Here is a 25,206-nt window from a genome sequence, read left to right as displayed (position 1 = left end):
ATAAATGATTATAATCATGTTTGATTAAATATGATTGTTATTGATAAGTGTACATGTAATATAAGTGTAGTCGACAGATGGGGCCTATAGGGTTGTCAAAAATCTGCGTTGCCTACTTTGATTCACTCCTTATCTTCACAAAGTGGATCTCGTAATTATTTTCTTGCTCTACTTTTTATGTATCGTCCTCCGTAGGCTAATCATTTCTGGCAAGATGGCTTTTCTAAAATATGAAAAGAAAGATCTGCAATGCATTCAAACGCAATTTATAAATATATGACCACTTCAACTGCTATTTTTAAGAAATACCAACACATTCATATTCAAATTGTATCTGTTCTAAAAATATCTGTTCAGCATTCTTAATAAAAATGTGGATTTCATGGCGTGCTTCCTCACTACGCGACAAGGTCAAAAATGTGGTGGTGATGGTTTTTATGTCTACAGTACATTACTGGGTTGGGGGAGGATTCCTCACTGGTTTACCACACTCTTACCACGTTCTGTTTCATGAGAAGAATTATGACAACAATGAAGACTCTTTCAGCAACAGAGCTAGCCTTCATCAGGGGGAGAGCGAGAGGGGGGCACACACACCATTTGGGACTTGACTTTCACTCTTACAATAAGTTGTGTGTATGGCAATGTTTATGAGCAAAAGCCTGTTTAATGGAAGAAAGGTCCATCTCATTGCTGTGTGATAGGGAGTCCAGATACCCGGTTCAGCAGCCCCCACTTGCTTTGGTCAGAGTTCATCACCTTGATATGACATATCACAACAGCATTTTGATGCGCTTTTCAGAGTATTATTAATTCAACATGCTAAATTAGGCCTTTTATTAGCCATATTATTGCACAACATTAATTATAGGCTGCTCACAATATAATTGATCGAAAAGCAGGAGCGGACTCCATATCGCCCTCTAGTGGATGGCCACCAGCGATTGAATGGGTTGTTTGGTTAGTGCTGTCCAAACTTGCATTAAGGTGTGGGTGTGGTTGGTGCTTCATAAGTTCGATATTTGATGGCAAATTTAAGACCTTTTTTTAAAGTTGAAGTAACGGTCCTGTAGTTGATACACAGACACTGCCTTCAGGATTCACAACAATGAATTGACTACTAATGAAAGCTGAGTGGTGGAATATTTAAAGGGTTGTGACACCAAAAATGCAAGTTTGTGGTCTTAAGAATTTTGTATTTTTTTTTATCTTTGTCAGAAAATATGTTTCCCCAGGACCCAGAATAGTTCCAGATCCAGTCTTGTTGGGTGAACTCGACAGTTCGACATGTTACAAGAACCCTTAAATAAAACTCCGGATAGAGGTGTATCATTATCTAATAATTTAATAGGCTATTATCAAAAACATTCTGCCCTAAATTATTTTACAGTGTGTGGCAAACACAGGCACATTTTGAAGACGATAAAATCTGTTTTGCTATATTATAGACAAAAGATTAAAACGCACAAAAGTATCGTTGAGGAAAACACACTCCTCGCCATCCCCCTCCTTCCTGGAAAATAAACAAAACTATTATTTTCCAGATTTGTTGATCCGATCAAAGAATTCACTCTGGACGCTATGTCTCATTTGAAAGTGCAGTTAGTTAGAAGCACCAATTGTAACAAGTTCCCAGCAGAACAATCGGCTTGACAGAAACACCAATGACAAACTGGAAGGCTGGAGCAAGGGAAATACGTCACGCTCTCGCTGGTACGCTGGTCGTTCGTACCAGCGTACCATCCAAATGGATAGCAGCATACCTCTTAGCTCTGGAGGTCAACAGGAAGTGCATATGCTACGTGGGAGGCTATCGTTAGCATTACAGTTGTTGTTATATAGCAAGTGTTAGCTAGGTTAACTAGCGTATCGTTAGCCTTCTGGATGCAATAGCGAAAAACCAAACTAGAGACAAACAAACGACTTTAAAACCGAACCAAGGTAATCTGGACGGATGAGCAGTTGGCCAATGTTACATTAAGATTTTACGTTTGCATACAAACGCTCAACATCACTATGGCTTCTGTTTTATCAGGATTAAAAAAAAAATACATATTTGGGGTTTCTATTCATAATTGTTATGGTTAATTATTATGTTCCTATGAAGAACTTTGTTTTTGTTTCATACGGCTAAAATATGTTTAATTTAAAAGAGGTATGTCTCCAAGAGGTATGTCTTGAACTAATTCCACCGGTGATCAAACCTCAAACGCTTGAATAAAAACTGTAACCAGGGCGACGAACCCTGAGATTCTGAGGGGTGCAAAGCAGAGCCGACCGGTGCCTCCAGTTTCCATTTCAAAACAGCTAAAAATATAGAATTGCGCAACCCCCGTTTGAACATAGTTCAGTCCAAGCTCGTTGGTGGACGGGCGACCACAAAGAAACGCTCTGATGACAGAAGAAGAAGAAGAAGAAGAAGAGTCTGTGAAGCGTCTTCATCTCAACCCATTCTGATGGCCTTTCAGTGACGAATCTCGGAGCCTCTTTACCGCTGACGAGGGAATCGAACCGGGGACCACGGACGGACGGAGGGCGGGAGGGAGTGAGGACGGGGAGAGGGACAGGGAGAGGGGCTGGGACGCGCCCAGCTCAGCTCATGTAGGGGTACTTCCACTCCTTCAGCGGGGCGAAGGTCTCCTTGACGACCTGCGGCGACGTCCACCTCAGCACGTAGTGACGGCCGCCCGGCTTGTCGTTGGTTCCTTGGGGAGGAAGCAGAACCAATACATAAATCAATCAATCATCAATCAATCAATCAATCAATCAATCAATCAATCAATCATCAATCAATCACAAGGACAGACTTTCATTTAGACATGGTCATAGTATCTGCAGAGTGTCTGGGATGTGTACTGCTTGTGGGACCGGTTAGGATGATGGGAAAAGTTAGTTTTTCCCTTTACACAGTTAGCGCTGAGGGGTTGGCCTTCAACGTGAATCTGCACTGCTGATAATGTAATGTTGATAAACGTGTAATATAAGTATGGTAGGCTTAACCTGGGTGTTCTAGGTTTGTGTCTGGTTGAGAGGGCAGCTGCCAGTAACACCAATTCAGGGCTGAACGATTTGGGGAAATAATCTAATTGCGATTATTTTGACCAATGTTGCGATCGCGATTTAATGTGCGATTTTTATAATTTAGTCAGTTCCTTATGTTGCGTATTATTCACTAAAAAATTAAATCATTCTTTAGTATGACCAACACAACATTGGAAGCAGTCAACATAGAAACAGCTCTTTCCTTTAGGCCAGGCCAATGTGTTGAGATTAATTTATATTATAAACTTCTTTATTTAACTATTGAATTGTAAAATAAAAATAAATGAATCGTACTGATTTCCAGCCATTAATGGTAACAAATAACTTTTCTTTTAATCGCAGCCTTTTAGATTTGCATACCGCGTTCTATCACATCGCGATTTCGATTTGAATTAGATTAATCGTTCAGCCCTACACCAATTTGTTTAAAAGTATCCAGAAGGAAAGAAGCATTCACGAGGGCTCGTCATATATTTTACCATTTAGCAGACACTGCAAGCTACAGTGATTTTTGCTCAGTAATTTAAGATCAGGAATGGGCATCTGGGTCAAGAATGTCTACGGGCAAGGCTGTGTGTGGACATTGGGGATCGAACCCAGTACCTATCAGCTTGGAGTCAAACACCCAACCCACTACACCGTCATGTGCAGTTCCAACGTACCCGAATCCACGCTACAAATCCAGTCGACTTCTCCCCGTTAACTACAGTACCCCAGTGTGTCGAAGTCACTGACCCACATTCCACATTGAGCTCAACGGCTTTGACCTCCCAGTGATCCTCCCTCTGCCCGTGAACCAATCGGAGGAGAGGAGGCCCCCCCCTACCTGAAGCTCTGGCGCCCCCGAAGGGCTGCTGGGCCACGACGGAGCCCGTGGACTTGTCGTTGACGTAGTAGTTCCCGGCCGCGTTCCTCAAAGCTTTGGCTGCCTCTGCGACCACATTCCTGTCACAAGGAACACACAATTCATTTACATTAACATCACGGGCGTTTAGCAGACGCTTTTTACCCAAAGCGACTTACAATAAGTACATTTGTCAGAAGAAAGTGAAACAATCGGCCCAGTAAGGATGTTCATAGAACCAAGTGCCAAGCACTAACAACCACTAGGTTAACCAATTCCCCGTACACAACAAAAGATAGCTAGGATAAGATGCTACACAATGCTAAGGACTATTTTTGAGTGCAATTCAATAAACTAGTTCAACTCCGCTGAACTAGTGTGAACAAACCTGGTGTGTGAACCAAGTGTGTTACCATGGTGTGAACCGGGTGTGAATGCACCTCTAACAACGTGTCCTACTTACCCGAACCGGGTGTGTGAACCAAGAGTGTTACCATGGTGTGAATGTGAACACCATGGTAACTCTTTGACCGGGGTGTACTCACTTGTCCTGAGCGAACACCGCCCCGGTCAGGGCGAAGGGGGAGGTGGTGTCCACCAGAGTCAGAACCTCCTTGTAGTCGTTGTCAGGATAGACGTACACCGACAGAACGGGCCCGAAGATCTCCTATCAGAGACGAAACATAACTGGTGTTCAGCAGCAAAGGAACAAGGAAGCTTGTCTTGTGTTTTGTGAAGAAGAACCCAATTCAACCAGCCACACTGACCTAAACATGTTTACATTAGCAGACATGTCAGGGTTTTAGAAAAAGTGTAGGTTAAACATTTACATTTGAAACCCAATGTAAGCAGGCTTGGCTGTGGTCGGTCATGCATGGTGAGAAACAGAGGGATCTGAGCTAACAAAACACAGAGCCCAGCTGGAGCCAGTGATGTAGATCTAGCTAAACGGGGCAAAAGCCTCACGGTCTTAGCACACAAGCCCTGCTAGCACAAGCCTACACCGGTTAAAGACAAATCTAATACAATTCAAAAAGTTTCAGAAAATATTTAACTAACACATTAAAAAAAAAAAGGTAGCAGGCATTATACTAGATGGTAGCCTAGTTCTTTGTCATCCAAACAGAACTTTTCCTGAAAACCTTTGAGTGTCGTTCTTGTGCATTCTAAAGCCAAAGCAGTGAAGGTCAAGGGTCAGATTCCCATGTGTAAGGTACAGGCAGCAGCCATGACTAAGTGTTTGTGAAGCCCTGGCAGAAGGAACATGTAGTTCTGCTAACGGTGTGTGGGTTTGTAGTGGTTGGATGCAGAACACCAGACAACATTATGAGTTCGGGCCATTGGATATCACATGGGATAGTTATTTGAACATTTTTCGAAAAATGAATTGTCCGTAGAAGGAAAATATAACTCCAGAAATGGTAAAAGAAAATGTGTAAACCAATGGGAGTAGTTGACGCTACGTGCATATTCTTTGTCAGTCTACGGTACAGGACTGTGAAACGGAAAAGGCCCCTACTGTAATAAAGTACTGGCTCAATAAACCGCGGGCCAACCGACTAATGAGCCGTTATCTGAGCAGAGACGTGCGTTTCTCACCTCGCTCATGAGGGGGTCCCGAGGATCCTTGACCTGGATGATAGTGGGCTCCACAAAGTAGCCCTTCCGGTCGTCACAGTTGCCCCCGGCGATGACGGTGAGGTCGGCGGAGGACCGGGCGTGGTCCAGCCACTTCTTGATGCGGGCGAAGGACTGCAGGGACCGAGGAGTCAGACCGTAAAACACTGCGGTTGGTTTACGTTCACAGAGCAGGCAGAAAAAACACCTGAAGACATGAGTCTCAGCCCACTTCTGTAACTGTTGAGTCATTTAGCGTGCACGTTTTGACTGACGCTTGTATGTACCTTTTCATCGATCACAGCTGAGAAGAAGGTGCTGAAGTCTTCCACGGGCTGTGGAAAAAACCAACGTCAAAAAATAAACTTTAACACGCGTCAACAATGAATTACAGAAACGTGTGAGCCGGTTGTCAGAGATACTTGAAGAGTACTTGCTAGTACGGCAAAAAACTTGAAAAAACATGTTTGGTCCAATATATATTCCATGATATGATGCAAAATTAGAGACGTCAAACTAACTTTACAAGGCAACCTCAAAACTGACCTAAAGTCCTGAGTGTTGCACTCTGAACAATAAAGGTGAATAACTTCTCCGTCGTTCTTACATTGCCCACTTTGATCTGCTTGTGGACCTTCAGCAGCCCGTCTCTGATCTGGGGCCAGAGGGACTGCGGGACGTACATCCGGGAGCAGGCCGAGCACTTCTGCCCGCCGTACTCGAACGCCGAGCGGATGGTCCCGTTCACCACGCTCTGGACGTCCGCCGAGGCGTGGACGAAGTGGAAGTTCTTACCGCCGCACTCTGGGAGGGGCACGGCAGTGAAGGGTCGGGTTAGAGACGCACGCATGCTGCCATGCGAACATACACACCGATATTAATAATAATAAATCCATTATATTTATATAGCGCTTTTCAATGACCCCAAAGACGCTTACAGTGAAGGGGGGGACCCAACTCACCACCACCAGTGTGTAGCACCCATGGGTGATGCACGGCATATTCTAGTATAGACAACACGCCAACAGGGGATGGCGTGGTCATGCTAACATGGTGATGCTAACATGCTAAGATTAACAACAGTGCAATGGCACGCGCGTCTGATTTTGTTGTCTGCATGTCCATGACGATGTAGTACACAGATATCTACAAGCAAAAATAGATTCTTAAAATCAAAATGCAAGGAAGCACCAAACAAGTGCTGAAGTAAACTGGTTACGTAATGGGCTCTTATTGGTTTGGAATTTTGACTTCTTGGTTGTTAAGTGGTTTCCTCATTTCGGAACGTGGATGTCTTGGTTTGTCGGTTGTTCCAGCTCACCTCCAGCCACCCGAGGGAAGTTCTTGTAGATGTCCAGGTTCTGAGCTACCTGCTTCCAAAGCCGCTTGAAGGTCCTGCAGGGGGAAAGAGAAGATAAGAGAAGATGTTAACCCGCCCCGTGCGGTAAATGTAGGCGCCACAGCAGCAAGTATAGGAAATAGTAGAATAAAAATATAAATAACTGCTAACCCAATAAAAATATCTCTACATAGACAGTAACAACAAAAGTACCGATAGCCATTCAATTATCTCATCTAGTTACACTTTTACACAAAAACACACATGGAGACACTGATGACTGTACTACAAACGCACACACAAGAAAACAAAGACAAACAATCAGGATGCAAAGTGGTCCTGCGTCGCTCAACAGGTAGAGCGAGGCTTGAGAATCAGATTCCCAGCGGGGCCACTCAGGCTAGGAAAGTAGGACTGCAACCATTGCACGATGGGCCGCGTTCGATGAATGCATCGACCAAACGGTGAGCGACACAGTACGCATATTCCGGGAGAGATTAAGGCGTTTCCAAGGCCTTACGTCCACCCATCGGTGAGCGATATAGCACATATTCCTGGAGAGCCGTCTGCGTTTGGAGGGCCTTACGGGACGCTGCCAGTGAAGTTGATGCCGGCCAGGTGCTCCGAGGAGGTGACGGTGTCCCCGAACACGGGGCCGTCCGACGGGACGAACTGGATGATGTCGGGCGGCAGGCCGCAGTCGCGCAGCACGTTGTACACGGCGTAGCTAGCCGACATGGCTGTGTCGCTAGGCTTCCACAGAACTACGTTACCCTGGAAACCACACACGATGCAAACAAGAAGAGTACATTGATATGGATACGTGAGAGGAAGCCACTGATGGATATTAAAACAAGAGGATGATTTGAAATGATTATTGTTTCATACACTGTAACGGTGGATGTGGATTCTTTACGTTGCAAGACCACTTAATTGCGGTTGTCAATTAACCTTTGACCTCACCATTACAGTAGGGGTGCCTGCCAGATTTCCACCAATAGCAGTGAAGTTGAAGGGGGACACCGCAGCCACGAATCCCTGACAGCGTTGGTGAAAAAGGAGAAACACACAATAATACACAGTATGAACATAATGTATAGGCAACCACGTTCAGCGAAACTGCCATTTGGGTTGGACTAATATGGCAGCACTGACAACTGCTCCGCACTTCCTAGGTAGCTTTGATGAATATCGTTCCTTCCCTTGTGATAAGTATTTACCTTAAAAGAAGGATAATGTAATACTGCACAATGATTTAGTAACACTTTGATGATTTAGTTTGACCAACCGGTAAACTGTCAAAAGTTATTATCCATTATAGATTTAATCAATGATATAGTTAGTATATAGGCCTATATGACAACAGTAGTCTGTTTCACACAGAGATCAACTGGGTAAAAGAGCATTAGGGTCATCAATGTCATCATGTGCCCAGGGCCGGACGTGCACCTCCCAAAAATTGTAACCTTCTGTCGAGGCGACGCAGCAGCGAGGGCTGTGATTGGTCCGCTCACTAAAACCCGACGCAGAACCCAAACAGGTTCACGACTGCGTTGAAGCGTCTGCGTCGTCCCTGCGTTGCGTGACCATAATCAGCCCTTAAGACCAGCCCGTTGACAGGACGTCGACTCGGCGAGCGGGGGTGACCTCTGACCTCCAGGCCGCGGTACAGCATGGTGTTGGTGCTGCCGTCGGCGTCCAGCGGCTGCTCGTCCTGCAGCTCGACGGCGTGCTTGGCGTTGAAGCGGAAGAAGTCGATGAGCTCAGGAGCCGCGTCGATCTCCGCCTGCACCACCGTCTTACCCTGGTGGGGGGGGGGAGAGAGAGAGTTAGACTGGGGGGGGGGGAAAGAGAGAGAGAGAGAGACAGACAGACAGACAGACAGACAGACAGACAGACAGACAGACAGACAGACAGACAGACAGACAGACAGACAGACAGACAGACAGACAGACAGACAGACAGACAGACAGACAGACAGACAGACAGACAGACAGACAGACAGACAGACAAACAGACAGACAGAGAGAGCCTACCAGCTAATCTGAAGAGACACTGTGATTTTAAATCGTATTCAGGTAGTATTTCCCATGATGCCTTAGAAAGTGAAGTGTTACGTTGAGGCATTGCATAAAGTATGATACGATTAAGTCATAAGGCTTAATGGTTTTGGGTTTAGCTATAATCAAAAGTGTAACTACGGTTTTGGTATGACAACATTCAGGGTAACAGCAGGAGCTGAGGAGCTGACTGCCAGTGAAGACCGCCCTCCACTCGCCCCCAGAGACCCCAGCATCGGCCCCCCTATGCCCCGGTCTTTACCTGGCCGATCATGGTCTTGGCCAGGATCTCGGCCCTCTTGGGTCCGCTGATGACGTCGGCGGCCTTGAAGAGGATCTGGGCGCGGTCCTGGACCGGCTTCAGGTCCCACTCCCGCCGCGCAGCCACCGACGCCAGGATGGCTTTGTTGAGCAGGTCCTGTGGGTGGAAACCAGGACGGATCAGTGACAGGGCTGGGAGCTAGCATTAGCGCTCTGTGGTGGGAGCCCAGCACAGTCATGAGACAGACAGCATGGGAACGCTAATTTGTACGAGCGCTCGGTTATCTCCAGCACCAACCAATGGAAAGGCCGGGCTGTGATCGGTTTTCCATTTGCAAGTTACTAAACAGTTTAAACAAACTCATTACTCTATTTAGAAAAATAAAGCACTACAAGGAAGCAAAACCTAAAATAATAAGTTCAGAGTCCATTCAGGCAAAGTTCATGAAGCAATATAGATCTTTTATTAATAATTTATCTAGTCTTTAAACCCTATTTTATTTAAACTGTACCGTTATATTTCATGGCATGAACTATGACGTTCCCATCACTTTCTCTAGTGTTTGTGGTTAGGACGCTGTGACCTTAAGATCTGAATGACCTCCTGACCTCACTGTCTCCCATCCCAGAGTTGCCCCGAGATGCCCTCTACCACGACTAGAGGTCATCTGGAGTCTGTAAGGATTTGCAATGTTTGAACATCGAATACTAAAAACAATCACCTTGTCAGCGTAGCAGAACTTGGCCACCTTGTGCGAATGGTCAAAGGGCTGTGAATTAAAAACACATAATTAACAGACAATTTAGAAGTAATCCCATCGTAACAAAACAGAAACAGTGACTGATGCGTTCATTTTATTGTTTGTCTTTCGATGCCTGCATGCAAATGGAGAAATTAACTTTTAATCCTTAACATGCATATTTGAACGTCGATATCCATGCCTTCGAAGCATCAATATTTGTGCGCTAAATGGAGCGATCGTTTACAGTGGAGATTAACTGGCTACCCCGTCTCACCGATAACTGGTATCTAACATCTTTGGTCCACACGCGTTCGTCTCCAACCACACAAGGAATCTCCTCCGTCTTTCCCTTCAGCTCGCTCAGGGCCTGGAGAGAGGGAGACAGGAGCGATCGCTTAGTGAGGAAGCATTTCAGATAACATACCGGTTATCTGCGTGTTGTCTGATAAGCACGCAACAAAAGGAAAGGAAAGTGCTTGATTCCAAGCGGTGAATTAGGCTGCGTTGAATAGTGACGCTAGGTGTGCTCTGGTCTCTAGGTTTCTGTAGTAGCCCACCGAGCTATGGGTAACCCCAGAGCTCTCCAGCCCCTTTGTCCTTCCTGCTATGTTTCCTAGTGTTACTTTACTAGCTGAGGTGGTTTTGGTTTACATTAGTTTATACAAGCCATTATCTTTACATATTACAGATCAAATGTCACTGAATCAGCTGCTTTTTGCCAGGTCACGCAGAACCATGAATGTAAAGGCACCATCGTAGATGCGTACATACGCCGTGGCACTTAATGTACGCACTTATTGTATGTTTGTACGTCCTGAACCTGGCACTTAAAAAAAGTACTCAGCATTGTGTAGCATCTTATCCTAGCTATCTTTGTTGTATGCGGGGAATGGGTTAACCTGGGGATCGTTAGTGCTTGGCACTTGGTTCTATGAACATCCTTTCTGTACCGACAGCGATATATTGTTTCTCTTCTTCTGACAAATGTACTTATTGGAAGTCGCTTTGGATGAAAGCGACTGCTAAAAGCCACGATTATAATTGTAAATGAAAGACACCCACGGTGTATCTACGGCAACCATTCCACACCGAAGTAAGCCTCAGTGGCGTCGGTAAACCTTAACGCCTCCAGGAGTTTGAGTGTTCATTTGTGGGGGTAAACAGACCTTGAGAAGATCCTTCCTCTCCACACTGCCCTCCTTGAAGCCCAGGATCGGTTCATTCTTCACCTCCACGGCCGCCCGTGGAAACGTCCGGAACCTTAGAACACAAAGACACAGATCCGTTTCAAAACAGGACTCAAACCAACTGTTGTTATGATCGACATTATAACGTGTCCCGCCATCAAAATGTAATCTTCTGACACTCCCTCAGCGGTCTGTGTGGTTGGGGCTCAGGGAGCAGGATTTAGAGAATTCCACCAGAGTTGTTAATTGTACTGAATGGGATTACCTTAGACCACGAAAACCTTGCAACCGGCAGGAGGAGTTTGGACTCTTTTAATAAATAAACAGGTTGTGCCAGCGCTGAGACCAAACTAGTTTTAACTTGAATCTCTGTTTTCCAGAAACGTTGGATTCCAATGGAATCCCCAAACAAAAGTCATCTCCATGTTGATATTAGAAAAATAATACAGCGCATGTAAAAAATAGTATTCCATAATGTATCCACAATTAACCATTGATGAATTGGTTGCCACTTAAAAACAGTTAAACACACACATACCGCACCATTATCAACAACACACCATTTTGTCGTGATGTACCCAGGATGGTTTTAAGTAGTATTTAAGTATTTTAAGGACGTATGGAACTGCAACAATGTCCCACCGCTGGCCTTCACTGCCACCCTTCTGTCCTCCTTGTATGATTAACTATGGGCCACAACTTTGTCAACTTAAGGTTACAGCTTTGATAGCAAACAGTTGTGGGTAGGAGGCGCATTCTCGTATTTAACTGATAAGGATTTATTCCAAAAACTCCACTTTCAATGCACATTAACATGCGCATATGGGTTCGATTCCCAAGGACAGGCGGGGACTTTTGTTTTGGTTCCAGGGCTCATGGACACCGCTGTGTCAGAGATAATAAAGAGATCGAGATTTGGTGTATTAGTGTTTCCCTGAGCAATTGTTTTAACAGCTGGCCAAGCAGCGAAAGGAACATTTCACTCACTAAGGATGGCTTTGCTTTTGGATGCAATACTTCCAGAAAATGCATGCATTTGCTTTCTTGAACATCTTGATATAGGTTTCGAAGTAGCCTTTAATTGGTTAATTAACTATACAACGTTACTGTACGTGTGCACATGCCAGCTTACTGCAAGACAGCCTATGTAAAGCATTGCATAACATTCAGGGAAACACACTCAAAGTTGATCCGTATTATGTTACATTTGACCATGGGACCTGAGTCATGCCAGCACCAGTAGCAGGCCGTATAACAAGCTGTCTGTAAACATTACATTTTTACCAATCGGCTGAAACATTAAACCCCCCCATGTTGCAAATGACATATGAGAGTCAACGAAGAGGTTATAACAACAGGTACCTACCCCCTCCACGAACAGACAAGAGTCGACCTCACACGGATCATGTTACAGATTGGATTGTTGAAGGAAACTATTAAAATAAGTCGTTCAGTGGCCCCCGAAGTCTGATCACCAGAACTATTATTAATGAACACATGCGCCGATATCCTATATACAGCGAAGCTAGCCAGAAGAAGGTTGACCTACAGTGAGCGAATGAGCAGTGGAAGAGACCATCACGTCACGGGGGTGCGCCATTATTTAAAGGAATATATTTTACATCTGTGTCGAGTGATTATCATTTATGAACACAAAATGGACCTCAAAAATGTAAAAGAGAATGATAAATTATATTTTCGGAAACACCAAGAGCATTGTTTTACAATAATATGAACCATAAAAGCACATTATCCCAAGAAATACCGTATGCAGGATGGTATGAACTGTAGAAGGTGTAAGAAGAAAAAAACAACCCTTAGCCAATGAGAGGCGACTAAACTGGAGGCCCGCGGGACGTGACTTCTGAATCCTGGAGACATGTCGCGATATCGCGATATCTTTAGGTAGTCCTACCACCGTTTTCCGTTATATTATATGTAACCTTGTAGATTTCTGTTTAACGTAAATAAACCCAACAGTAAATTACCCCCACCATGATTTGAGCACCACGACAGGTTGAGGAAAGTTTCCCTAAGACCAGACCACCAACTCACCAACTCGGTAGGCTTGTCTGGTTCTGTTGATTTACTTCAAAGTTTCAACCGTCGGAAAAAACGTTAAGCATTGCTCGGCCGCGGCCACCAGAGAGCGCTGTTGCTAACCGGTTCAATGGTTGGACGAGCAGCAGCCACCAGAGGGCGCTGTTGCTCACCTTGTCATTGGCTGGTCATCTGGGGGGAGATGATGCGCCTCCTGAATAAAGTCTAGGAAAACATTTGTATATGTTAAATGTTATATCTTTATAACATGTAATATCTAACTCCTCCTATTGCTATATTAGAGCTGATGTTTAAAGTCATGATGGAGGCAAGCCCGTCTCATGTCTGCTGTAGGCTCCATGTTATAAGGCCATTTACACACATTAGTTACCCACTTATTGTGTTGTATTCGTTTGTATTCTATGCTGTTTTGTTCTATTTCATTGTATCTTCGAAAAAATAATTCTCGATTATATTATTTTGTATTCAATTCTATTCCATTATTATCCATTAGCTTATTTATTATAATTGATTGCTCACTCTAGTAACTTCTATATAATGTTATGTTACATTGTATTATAGGCTTTGCTATTCCATTTGCATTGTTCTGAGGGGGATAAAACTATAGTTAAAAAAAAATCGTTACAGGTTTAGAGTGTTGCCTATTGACAGAAACAAAAAGAAAAGTCTGAAAGTGTTAAAACGCACATTTAAGGACTCTTAAGAAGAGTTGGAGCCCATCCGAGCTGACTCACGACCCCATGACGAAGCCCCCCTTCCAGTTCGCGCCCGGGCCGCGGCGGGGTTTGAACCCGCCGACGCTCCGTGACGTGGGAATGGAACCAGAGACCACAGAGAGGAGGGTTTAAAAGACTAGCTGGTGGAAACACACATAGACACACATACACACACACACACAGCTCGGAGCCGGTGTAACACATCCAGACCATTCACCCTGAAATAAACCAAAGACGTGGACACGGTGACCCGTCGGGGACAGAGACATAAAGAGAGAGACATATCACAGAAGGAAGCAGTAAGTGTTGTTATTACCAAGGCGTCCCACTGTTGTTATTATCCACAACTGAGTCACATTAGCCAGCGAGCTAGCGATGCTATGCTGCCACTTGCAATGCAATGCACTGCAATGCAATGCAATGGAGATTTGCACTACTGCCCAATTCAATCCTTGTAGATGCCGTTAAACGTGTGTTCGTTACCCGTGCATGCCTTCATGATGTCAGGCCAATGCAGTCCAAGGGACCCGGGCTAAGGACTGGATGCAGCTAGAGAAGGAGCTGCACGGATAGCCTAGCTCACTCTTGATCGCAGTGTAGTGTGTCGTTATGCTGTTGCTGAATGTGTTTCACCACACTGATAACTAAGCTGCTGTCCCATCGTTGGATTGCTGGACGTTTGTACACATCCGATGTTGTCACTAGATCAGTCGTCACTCCTGTCATGAGTAAATGAACGCAACTGTGCAGCCAAACATGAACAAGATAAGCCTCTGTGTGTACCACATGTTTTGTTCAACATGGTAAACCATGTCTCCACTGAGTGTAACGACTTTAAGTGAAATATTGAGCACATCTCTGCTGATCGGCTCACACATACTACGGTGTTGTTACTGAGCTATACACAACTGTACCTGTTGTTTAGGGCAGCCACTACAGCTATTCATAGAGCTCACCGGTGCGATGGCAAATATCATGGATATATGTCCATATTTAATCTTAAATGTATAATGAGTAGCCTATGCTTTATTAAAGTGGACTAAAGTGGTTAGGGTGTCTGATGTCAACTTTGTTGCGGAGGACTCTTACGAAAGGCAGAAAACCCTTTCAGAATGCGGTTGACTTGATGCTAGCTTGTGTTGTAACCTTTGTATCGTCAGTGTGCTACTCTCAAATGTAATATTATACTCACATTCGCACTTGAGTGATATTGATTCGATGTTTTCTATTTCATTCATTTTGTTTTCGATTGTGTTGTTGTTGTGGTTGAGGTTGTTGTTGTGGTGGTTTGTGCTGTGTTTGTTGTGTGTGTGTGTGTGTGTGTGTGTGTGTGTGTGTGTGTGTGTGTGTGTGTGTGTGTGTGTGTGTGTGTGTGTGTGTGTGTGTGTGTGTGGGGGGGGGGGTCAGCAGTTAAAGTCAGCTTGTGATCTTGTTGTTCATTGGGGTTGTTATTGTCTCCCAGCAGTGCATGGGTGGGGGGTCTAACGTCAGACACCATGAGCTCCAAGGAGGGTGGAACGGCCCTGACCCGCCGCAACTGCCGGCTGGCCTCGGACACCGACAAACCCAAATCCACAGGTAGGATGCCCCCAACACACACACACACACACACACACACACACACACACACACACACACACACACACACACACACACACACACACACACACACACACACACACACACACACACACACACACACACACACACACACACACACACACAGAAAGAGACACAGACAAACCCAAATCCACAGGTAGGATCCCCCACACACACACAGACACACAGACACACACACAAAGAAAGAGACACAGACAGACACTTATGCACGCCACACACACACACACAGACTGACACATATGCTCGCACAGACACACACACACATACACAAACACGCATGCACACACATACACGCATGCACGCACACACACACACACACACACACACACACACACACACACACACACACACACACACACACACATGCACGGAGACACACAACCACACACACACAAACAGGGTGCCATTGCTTCACAAGCTATATATAGTTGTTATGTCTATGAGGGTTGCAAATGTCCTGCTTTTTTCTTAATCAATGGTTTAATTGCACGTTAATAATCAATCGATTGAATATATGTATGTGTGTGTGTTTGTGTACTCAAAGACATAGACCACAATCGGCAGCTCTATGCCTGTCTAGTCACTGCAACCATAATGTTGCTTATTGCGCACACAAACACACACAGGCACAAACACCCCCCCACACTCACACTCACACACACAGTTATAGCCTTCCTTGTGACAGAAAATGTGACAGAACAACATGGAACTGTAAATGGTCATGGTATCTTCATGTATCTCTCTCTCTCTATATATATATGTTTTTCTATGTATCTTCCTGTATCTCCATGTATCTCTATGTATCTTCATGTATATCCATGTATCTTCATTTATCTCCATTTAGCTCTATCTTTCTCTATGTAACCTCCATGTATCTTCCTGTATCTCCATGTGTCTCCATGTGTTCTCAGGCATCGTCAACGAGAAGCTCCTGACTGACTACCTGTACCATGTGTTCCCCTCCACCAAGCCCGGGCCCACCCTGGCCTCCCTCAGGTCCGCCTCTCCCCCACACTCTCTCCCTCTGCCTCCCCTCTGCCAACTTCTGCATGCCCCATGTGTTCACGTTAATGGCACTTCCACGTATCGTTAACGTGAACACAAGGGGGCACCCGAATCGACGAGCGAATCCGAATACCGAAACGCAGACAGATTGTACTCCATTGATAATATATCTAAAAATTAATACATCCATGAGTTAAAGACGTCGCAAAATCTTTATCGCTTCCAACTGAAATCACTGATTTGATTTCGCACGTGCGTTCATTTTATTCTCATGTCTGACAGTCGGAAAAACAAAACCACACACAGTGTGGGTTCCCTGCTCGACGAGTCGGCGATCACTTGTCACGAACCCCCGCAGAGAATGGCGGCGCATTGCTAAGTTCTTGTAGGCCTCAACGTCGGTCATCGACCGGTGAAGGGGCGTGTTTGGTCCCTGAGTATCGACGTGGATCTTCCCTTAGTGCTCAGTGGAGACGTGATTAGGGCTGCTCTTCATACACCAGCCTCCGGCACGCACGCTGTACACCAAGTATTTCTCTATCGCATTATCATTGTTGTCATCGGTGTATTATTATATTCAGGAATGGGGATGCATAAAGGGGGCAGGATAGTGCAGTGTTCAGAGTGTCTGAGTTCTGGGTTCAATCCCCAATCTCTGCAGTCTAACCGGTTGCCCTCCCATGAGCGAGTTGACCTCACACCAACCTGCTCTTTAATAACACCGAGCGGGATTCTGTGTGATTGGCTTTGGATAAAAGCGTTATATTGATTGAATAGTAGGTGAATGGTACGGTTCTTCTGACTGGAGGACCAACTCCGACACTATCGAGTGATGCTGGATTTAAAATTGTTTTGGTTGATGTCTGGAATATATTTCAGTATTATCTGTGGGAATGTGTGTGTGTGTGTGTGTGTGTGTGTGTGTGTGTGTGTGTGTGTGTGTGTGTGTGTGTGTGTGTGTGTGTGTGTGTGTGTGTGTGTGAGTGTGTGTGTGTGTGCGTGTGTTTATTTACGTACTTGCACCCTGACGTACCCTGAGCAGTACTAGTGTTACAGTGTCCCAAAGTCACTGGCATCCTTTCTTAAGCCAGGCGTTGGACTGCGAGACTATATATAGACACGCACACACACACACACACACACACACACACACACACACACACACAGGCACACTTAGACAAACCCGCACCCACATACACACATACTTGTAATCACGCAGGAACGCTCAAACATATACACACGCACACACTAATTAATTGAGATGAATAGATCATTATTATACGATATTGTACATAAGACGGTGGATTTTGCCAAGTAAAGGAGGCTTTATCTCATATGTTAAAGCCCTAAAGCTCTGACATTCTTTGGGTATTTTTAAAAAGATAAAACAAACAACCTGTTTTAAAGTGTAAAACGTAGGCCCATTGACTGCAGTCATGGATGTGTCACGCACAACAGTCTTTCAAATAGTTGCGCTCACACATTAGAAAATGCTTCACACATGAAATTTGATTTTTCCATACTTTCCAGGAAACCCCTGGGATTCCAGGACCTTGGATCCCACCTGGAGAAACTTCTGGCAGAGGGAGAGCCCCCTGAGGAGGACAGAGGTACATGCACACACACACACACACACACACACACACACACACACACACACACACACACACACACACACACACACACACACACACACATACACACACACATAACCACAAACAGACATATGTACACACACACACGGACACACACAGGCACACACGCACGCACACACACACCCACACACACACACACACACACACACACACACACACACACACACACACACACACACACACACACACACACACACACACGCACACACACACACACAGACGCACACACAGATACACACACACACACACACATAACCACAAACAGACATATGTACGCACGCACACACACGCACACACACACACACACACACACTCACACACAACCACAAACAGACATACGTGTGCACACACACACACACACGCACACACACACACACACGCACACACACACACGCACGCACACACACACGCACACACACACACACACACACACACACACACACACACACACACACACACACACACACACACACACACACACACACACATGCACAACCACAAACAGACAGACACACACACTTTCAAACAGACACACACACCGTAGCAATTGTTTGGTCATATCTCTTCCCACCAGATCCGTTGAAGTGGTTAAATAGTGAACAGAGTGACCCATGGGGCGTTCACATAAAGTTTAGCCAAGGTCAACTAGAGTGGCCAGGAGGAAATGGTTATGGGTATCTAATTGCCCTGGTGTAAGCACGTATTTGTGTGTGTGCGTGTGTGTGTGTGTGTGTGTGTGTCTGTGTAGTGCTAGTTGATAGTTGTGCGCAAGATGAGAAGAAGTGTGGTAGAAGTGTGAGAAGCTAAGATGGGCCATGGGGCTGGGTCTATTTAGAATACCAGAAGAGGGAGATGGAGTTTATATGAGAACGCCACGATGATATTAATATCAGTGGCAAAGGTGTGGTATGAGAACCGTGGAAACTCACTGGGCCGTAGGCTAACAGGTTCAGGATTAGCGTCAAGCCCAATCCAAAACATGAGGCCCAACCATCTTGTCCCGCTGGTACAGTCGTAACACTATGCTGGAAGGACACATTAAGCTAGCCAGTAGTTCAATGTACAGTAATCACTGCTTGGTTCTCACTAGGCTTAAAACTCAGGCCTCCGACCTCTGACCTTCACGTATTTATAGAATGCAGTTATGCTTCAGGCCCGGGCTACAACAATTTGTAAAGTTTGTGGCTGTCAACACCCTAAATGTTTTGACCAACCAAATAGTGCAAAGAAGTGTCTGTTTGCTACCCAATGTGCTATTTTGATCGTTGACACACGCTTTGTCTCCCTAAATGAGTCCTTACTGTTCATCCAAAAATAAATTGTTAAAGCGATAACATCTTTGTTCATTTCTTTGCGTGACCCTCCGGCAGTATTTTGAGCCCAGTTGGGCCCCCGGGCCACAGATTGAGAACCCATGGTCTCATTAAAGCCCACAGTGGAAGGCCTTGCATCACTCTCCCCTGTCTCTCCACAGACGCGCCCGTCGAGGGCCGCCTGGGGCCCAACACGGTGGTCCTGGACCACACCAGCGGCTTCGAGGGCCTCCTGTTTGTGGACGACGACCTGCTGGGGGTGAGATGATTGGGTGTTTGTGGGGGTGTCCTCGGACTAGGCTGATGGTCTAATCTGATCGTCAGGCCGGACCCATTGTCGTCTGATCTTCGAATCATATGTGATTTATATTTTTTAGATATATTCAGCTCAATGATACTACACTTATTTTGACTTCTGTGTTTAAATGCTTGAAATAATCAATTTGTGTATCAGTGTCTACAGACAGCTTTCTATAGACAAAGGTACTAAAGGACTGCCTCTACAAACCAATTAACTTTTCACAACATGGTGATGATAGTGTGCCTGCTGTTTGTGTCATTTCCGTTCAAATCGAGAGAAGAATATAGGATACTTTTAGAGAATGATTTCCCCGAGTGCGATGGTTTGATATGACAGCTGCTTTTGAAACAGTTTGCATTTACATTTTTTTTATCATCTTTAATGGCTTCGAAACGCTGCCAAACTTTTAAAGGTCTTTTTCCTGTCATTGTGGTTCCTAGAATGTGCTCTACTTTGAAAGAGAAAAATGATTGAATAGTGCCCCTGGCATTAAACAGAGGGGTTATCAAACAACGACGGGGAACTTTATTGAAAGCTAAACATTACATTGCACAAATTGCACACAGAAGCCTGAGTCAGTCCCACAGCCCCACAGAAAATAACATTTGATAACTTTGAGTCCTTTTCTTCTGGAAGACAAGCAGTGCCGAGGTATCACTCATTTAGCACCCCCATCCTCCCAATGGTACGGCCCACGGTCGCGTACTCACAATCGTCCACCTCCATGATTTGACTTTTGAAGAGGAGGTCTCAATGTCCTTCTAAATTATTGTTGCTCAGAGATGATGTTGGACAGCTGGACGAGAGAATCATTTTAGTTTTCTATTGATTTCAGGTCATCGGCCACAGCAACTTCAGCTCCATCAGAGCGACGACATGTGTATATAAAGGTAAATATGTTTGTTTAATCCTTAAATATTTCTCAATATCTATAAAAAGTCCATATTAAATAATATATTTTATTGCAATGTGTTGCAAGGTATTTCAATGTATTACAAGGAACTGGTTTTGTCTGGATCCATTGTCATCAAGTCTCCCTGGAGCTCTTCCAGAAGATTCCCTGGTGTCTGAACTGCATGTGATCTGAGCCTTGTGGCCGACACTGTATCCTGTACTGTGTCTTCATATCCTCCTTGGGGAGGGCCCGGTCCCATGGGCCATGGTCCCCATAGATTTACTGACTAGACATGGCCTGAGCTGCGCCGTTCTGTGGGACGTTTGTGTCAATGCCGCCGCCATCTTCCGTGGGGAAACCATGCACCTGCATGATTGAACGTCTGGTAGAGCAGGTGTGCCTTCCCAGTCAAAATCAATCTAAATCGCCTTCTTTTTTAGCAATCTTCGAGCGGTTGGGTTTCTTCCCTGCGGCAAGATGGCGGCATTGTTGATGCTTAGCAGCCGAATGCGATATCGAGTCAGAATATATATCCATGATGTTATATCTATGCAGCCGTCTTCTAAATGCTTGCTTGGTGTGGGAACCCAATGCGGAATTTCACACTCAGTGCCCCCACCCAGCTCACGTCTTTCTAAGGGATGTCTACGGGCAGGCTGCGGGCATTTGAACTGAGAACTGTGTGCTCATTGTGTCTGCAGGGAAATGGGTCTACGAGGTATTGATATCCTCTCAAGGTCTGATGCAGATAGGGTGGTGTACGCTCAACTGTCACTTCAACCAAGAGGTACACACGCCCACGCACACACACAGACAAACAAACAACGCACACAGAGGCACAGACAAACGCCAACACACACAGACTGACACACAGACACACACACGTGCACACGAAAACACGCACTGCGCCCCACACGCTCACGCACACACAAATACACGGAGGCATACACACACACAAACACACAGAGGCACGCACAAACACACAGAGGCACAGACACCGCACACACAGACTCACACAAACACGCACAGACACACACACGGAGGCAAACAGACAAACCGCACAATATTACACCATGACTGCTGCAACACGCTTCATTTACTGCTTTCTATTTGTGCTACAACAGATCAAGTGCACGGTTCCATAACTGCATCGCTCATGCAATCTCTGTGATATTTTATCGTACCTTTGACATCCCAGGAGGGTGTAGGGGACACGCCGGACTCCTACGCCTACGACGGGAACAGAGTCCGCAAGTGGAACGTGACGACAACCAACTATGGCAAGGTCAGGAACGGCTAAACCAGAGGGGCATTCAACACCACATGTTTGCACTGTGTGTTTATGAGTGCTGTGAACATCATCCTGGTGACCTTGTCTTACCGTCACTCTACCTGTTGGTTTTTGCTAATGAGTGCATCAGTGCTTTGTTATTTCTAAGGGGAAAGATCTTAGAAGTTGCAAAAGAGACATGTGAATAGTGTCATCTGTGCCGTGGTTTCGACCAACGCTGTGTTTGTGTTTCAGTCGTGGGCTGCGGGAGACATTGTGAGCTGCATGATAGACCTGGATGAAGGAACCATCACGTTCTGCTTGTGAGTTATGGTGCACCACAGGCCACCTCCCTCTCAGTATACAACTACAACACAGCATCTGAAAGCATCTGAGCGAGGGATAATATATTTGGTATAATATATTAGGCCTTGCAGTTTCTGTGTGCGAGCTGCATTATGCATTCGTTATCAAAACTGAAATTCAGACTTTAAATTCGCAATATTGGTTAACTGATTAAATCTGAAGGGTGTGTAGAATGAGGGAGAAGATGTAGAAAGAAAATAACTCAGAATGAACTCCGACCATCCATGCACCTCCCATCCCAGCCGGGGTCAGACTTACAGCTCAGTGTGTGTCCCCCTACCCCCCCAGAAACGGCCAGTCTCTGGGCACAGCCTTCACGGACATCAAGATGGGTCCAGGCGTGGCCTACTTCCCTGCCATCAGCCTCTCCTTCAAAGAATCCGTGGCCTTCAACTTCGGGAGCAGACCTCTCAGATATCCTTCTGGTCGAATAAAAGGGCATCGCTCACCTCTCATCTGCACAGAACATCGTATGATTACATGGATTTATTTAGATTGGTTTGTTTGATTAGGACATATGTGGAAGCCAGTTTGACGGAAATAGAAAGGGGGTTTTGCCAGAAAGCTCTCGTGACCACAGCGAGTCCGGACGTTGGTTTTACATCCAATATGAAAAGCGTAGCGTGTCCTTTGTTAATGTTACACAGGCCAGAGGGGTGAGCGCCCCCTACTGGCCCGCCAACATTTCCAATCCAAGGATGGCCCAGACCAGTCCAGTTGAACTTCCTAAGAAACCAGCAGTGCTAGTGTAACTCACCCACATTGCTAACATTCACGCACTGACCAGGGTGTCCACCATGAATGACAGCAAACGCCATCGGCAGTTATTAGGGGGCTAGACCTCGATGCTCTTATAACAATACGTGGCAGTGAGTGACTTGGAGTTGAAATGAGCTTTGGCCTTAACCGGGCTGTGGGCCACGTACCCTGTGGAGGGCTACCTCCCCCTGCAGAACCCCCCCACCGCGGAGCTCCTGAAGGCCCAGAAGCTGCTGGGCTACATCAAGACCGTGCTGGCCACCACCATCGACGTCCAGGTCAGAAGGAGGGCATCGTAGAGCCATTTAACAGTCGAAGCCGAGGAAACTGAATCGTTTGTCGTTTTTTTTGCTTATTTTGCTCTTCCTGTCATTCTTTTATTTTTCATCGTTTCATTCTTTCTTTCGTTCTTTCATTCCTTTTTTTTTTCTTCTTTCTTACTCTTTCTTTTGTTCTTTATGTTCTTTCTTTCCATCAGCTGGCAGTCAGCAGTCCCAATCAGGGTTCTGATCATTTCCTTATAAGAAGACTACACAGTTGACTTGATAATACTTCTGATTTGAAAAGACAGAGTTGGCTTTTTTTGCACTTCATCCTCCCTTACTTTCATATTCTATGCTTTCAATTTCGAACATAATCATCTATTGTCGGATTCATCTATTTGCGACGATAACTAACCGTCTAAAATCAGTCTGTGTTAATCAAACAGGCAGTGCACTGGAACCAACACGAGCCAATAGTGGAGATAGGTTCCAGAGTAGAGCCCAGGTCCTAACGGCTCCAACTGTGTGATGGGTTTATGTTTGCTGTCCAGGAGGAGAGGTTGGTGGAGAAGGACTGTTCCTCTTGGAAACTCCACGGAGAACCAACCGTTCTCCTCGCCATGGCCCACATCTTCAACCACTTTGCTCCCCTCATGGTGAGAACCAGCACAGCTGTGCGTCTGTTGACATGTTAAAACAGAGATGGCAGCTTATCTTCTGATAAGGTGGTTTTAAAGTGTAAAGTGTATCTGGTATATATATACGGTATCTGACTTAAAAAGTGACCTGGTGGATGTGTCTTTACAGTGTAAAGTATACCTAGTTGATGTGTTTCTACAGTGTAAAGTATACCTGGTTGATGTGTGTTTACAGTGTAAAGTATACCTGGTGGATGTGTGTTTACAGTGTAAAGTAAACCTAGTTGATGTGTGTTTACAGTGTAAAGTATTCCTGGTGGATGTGTGTTTACAGTGTAAAGTATTCCTGGTGGATGTATGTTTACAGTAGACCTGGTAAATGTGTGTTTACAGTCTAAAGTATACCTGCTGGATGTGTGTTTACAGTGTAAAGTATACGTGGTGGATGTGTGTGTTTACAGTGTAAAGTATACGTGGTGGATGTGTGTGTTTACAGTGTATAGTATACGTGGTGGATGTGTGTGTTTACAGTGTAAAGTATACCTGGTGGATGTGTGTGTTTACAGTGTAAAGTATACCTGGTGGATGTGTGTGTTTACAGTGTAAAGTATACCTGGGGGATGTGTGTCTACAGTGTAAAGTATCTGTGGTGGATGTGTGTTTACAGTGTAAAGTATACCTGGTGGATGTGTGTTTACAGTGTAAAGTATCTGTGGTGGATGTGTGTGTTTACAGTGTAAAGTATCTGTGGTGGATGTGTGTTTACAGTGTAAAGTGTACCTGGTGGAGGATGTGCTGATGAGCTTCCTATTGGGTATTCTGGAGGGCGGTGGTTCGGTGGACGAACATCCACTCATACAACAGCTGCTTGACCTCTTCTGGCTCCTGATGGAGGTATATGTGTACACACACACACACACACACACACACACACACACACACACACACACACAGACACAGACACAGACACACACACACACACACACACACACACACACACACACACACACACACACACACACACACACACACACACGAACACACACGAACACGTACCGGTATGTATGTGTGTTGGAATCAAGGTAAAGATATCTAGAATGTTGCTCCGCCCCTAAAGTGCTCTGTGTTCCTGATAGGACTACGAGGTGAACGAGTGCCTGAAGCAGCTGATGATGTCATTACTGAGGGCCTATCGCTTCTCCCCCATTATCCCCGACCTAGGCTTCCAGGTACGACCAGGCTACACACACA

At 45.3% G+C, this 25,206-nt stretch overlaps 2 protein-coding genes across 3 annotated transcripts in view; one reads left to right on the top strand and one right to left on the bottom strand.

The window, feature by feature from the left end:
- Window positions 1-284: 284 nt before the first annotated feature.
- On the bottom strand, window positions 285-12,653 carry aldh4a1 (aldehyde dehydrogenase 4 family, member A1). The gene is made up of 15 exons (XM_056606085.1): window positions 12,460-12,653; window positions 11,073-11,166; window positions 10,181-10,273; window positions 9,886-9,933; window positions 9,165-9,320; window positions 8,497-8,646; window positions 7,806-7,880; window positions 7,429-7,616; window positions 6,825-6,898; window positions 6,111-6,307; window positions 5,791-5,838; window positions 5,486-5,638; window positions 4,432-4,553; window positions 3,869-3,987; window positions 285-2,705 (listed from the first exon to the last, which is right to left on the bottom strand). Exons 1-15 carry the CDS (start codon window positions 12,498-12,500, stop codon window positions 2,593-2,595), a joined length of 1,671 nt encoding a protein of 556 aa, XP_056462060.1. The 5' UTR covers window positions 12,501-12,653; the 3' UTR covers window positions 285-2,592.
- Window positions 12,654-13,992: 1,339 nt separating this feature from the next.
- LOC130402005 (E3 ubiquitin-protein ligase RNF123) overlaps window positions 13,993-25,206 on the top strand; it is a 146,163-nt gene continuing 134,949 nt past the window's right edge. Inside the window, exons 1-14 of one of the 2 annotated variants that reach the window (XM_056606072.1) lie at window positions 13,993-14,169; window positions 15,336-15,448; window positions 16,402-16,486; window positions 18,026-18,105; window positions 19,625-19,722; window positions 20,600-20,654; window positions 21,361-21,446; window positions 21,858-21,944; window positions 22,185-22,252; window positions 22,584-22,709; window positions 23,218-23,332; window positions 23,869-23,973; window positions 24,724-24,849; window positions 25,092-25,184. In XM_056606072.1, coding sequence (XP_056462047.1) covers window positions 15,367-15,448; window positions 16,402-16,486; window positions 18,026-18,105; window positions 19,625-19,722; window positions 20,600-20,654; window positions 21,361-21,446; window positions 21,858-21,944; window positions 22,185-22,252; window positions 22,584-22,709; window positions 23,218-23,332; window positions 23,869-23,973; window positions 24,724-24,849; window positions 25,092-25,184 — 1,206 coding nt within the window. In that variant the 5' untranslated portion in view covers window positions 13,993-14,169; window positions 15,336-15,366. Of the gene's footprint in view, window positions 14,170-15,332; window positions 15,449-16,401; window positions 16,487-18,025; window positions 18,106-19,624; window positions 19,723-20,599; window positions 20,655-21,360; window positions 21,447-21,857; window positions 21,945-22,184; window positions 22,253-22,583; window positions 22,710-23,217; window positions 23,333-23,868; window positions 23,974-24,723; window positions 24,850-25,091; window positions 25,185-25,206 lie in introns of both variants that reach the window. The other variant, XM_056606071.1, reaches the window with a different exon arrangement.

This window comes from Gadus chalcogrammus, chromosome 13 (assembly GCF_026213295.1).
Source record: "Gadus chalcogrammus isolate NIFS_2021 chromosome 13, NIFS_Gcha_1.0, whole genome shotgun sequence".
NCBI classification, from domain to species: Eukaryota; Metazoa; Chordata; class Actinopteri; order Gadiformes; family Gadidae; genus Gadus; species Gadus chalcogrammus.
This window is presented reverse-complemented; position numbering and strand designations above follow the sequence as displayed.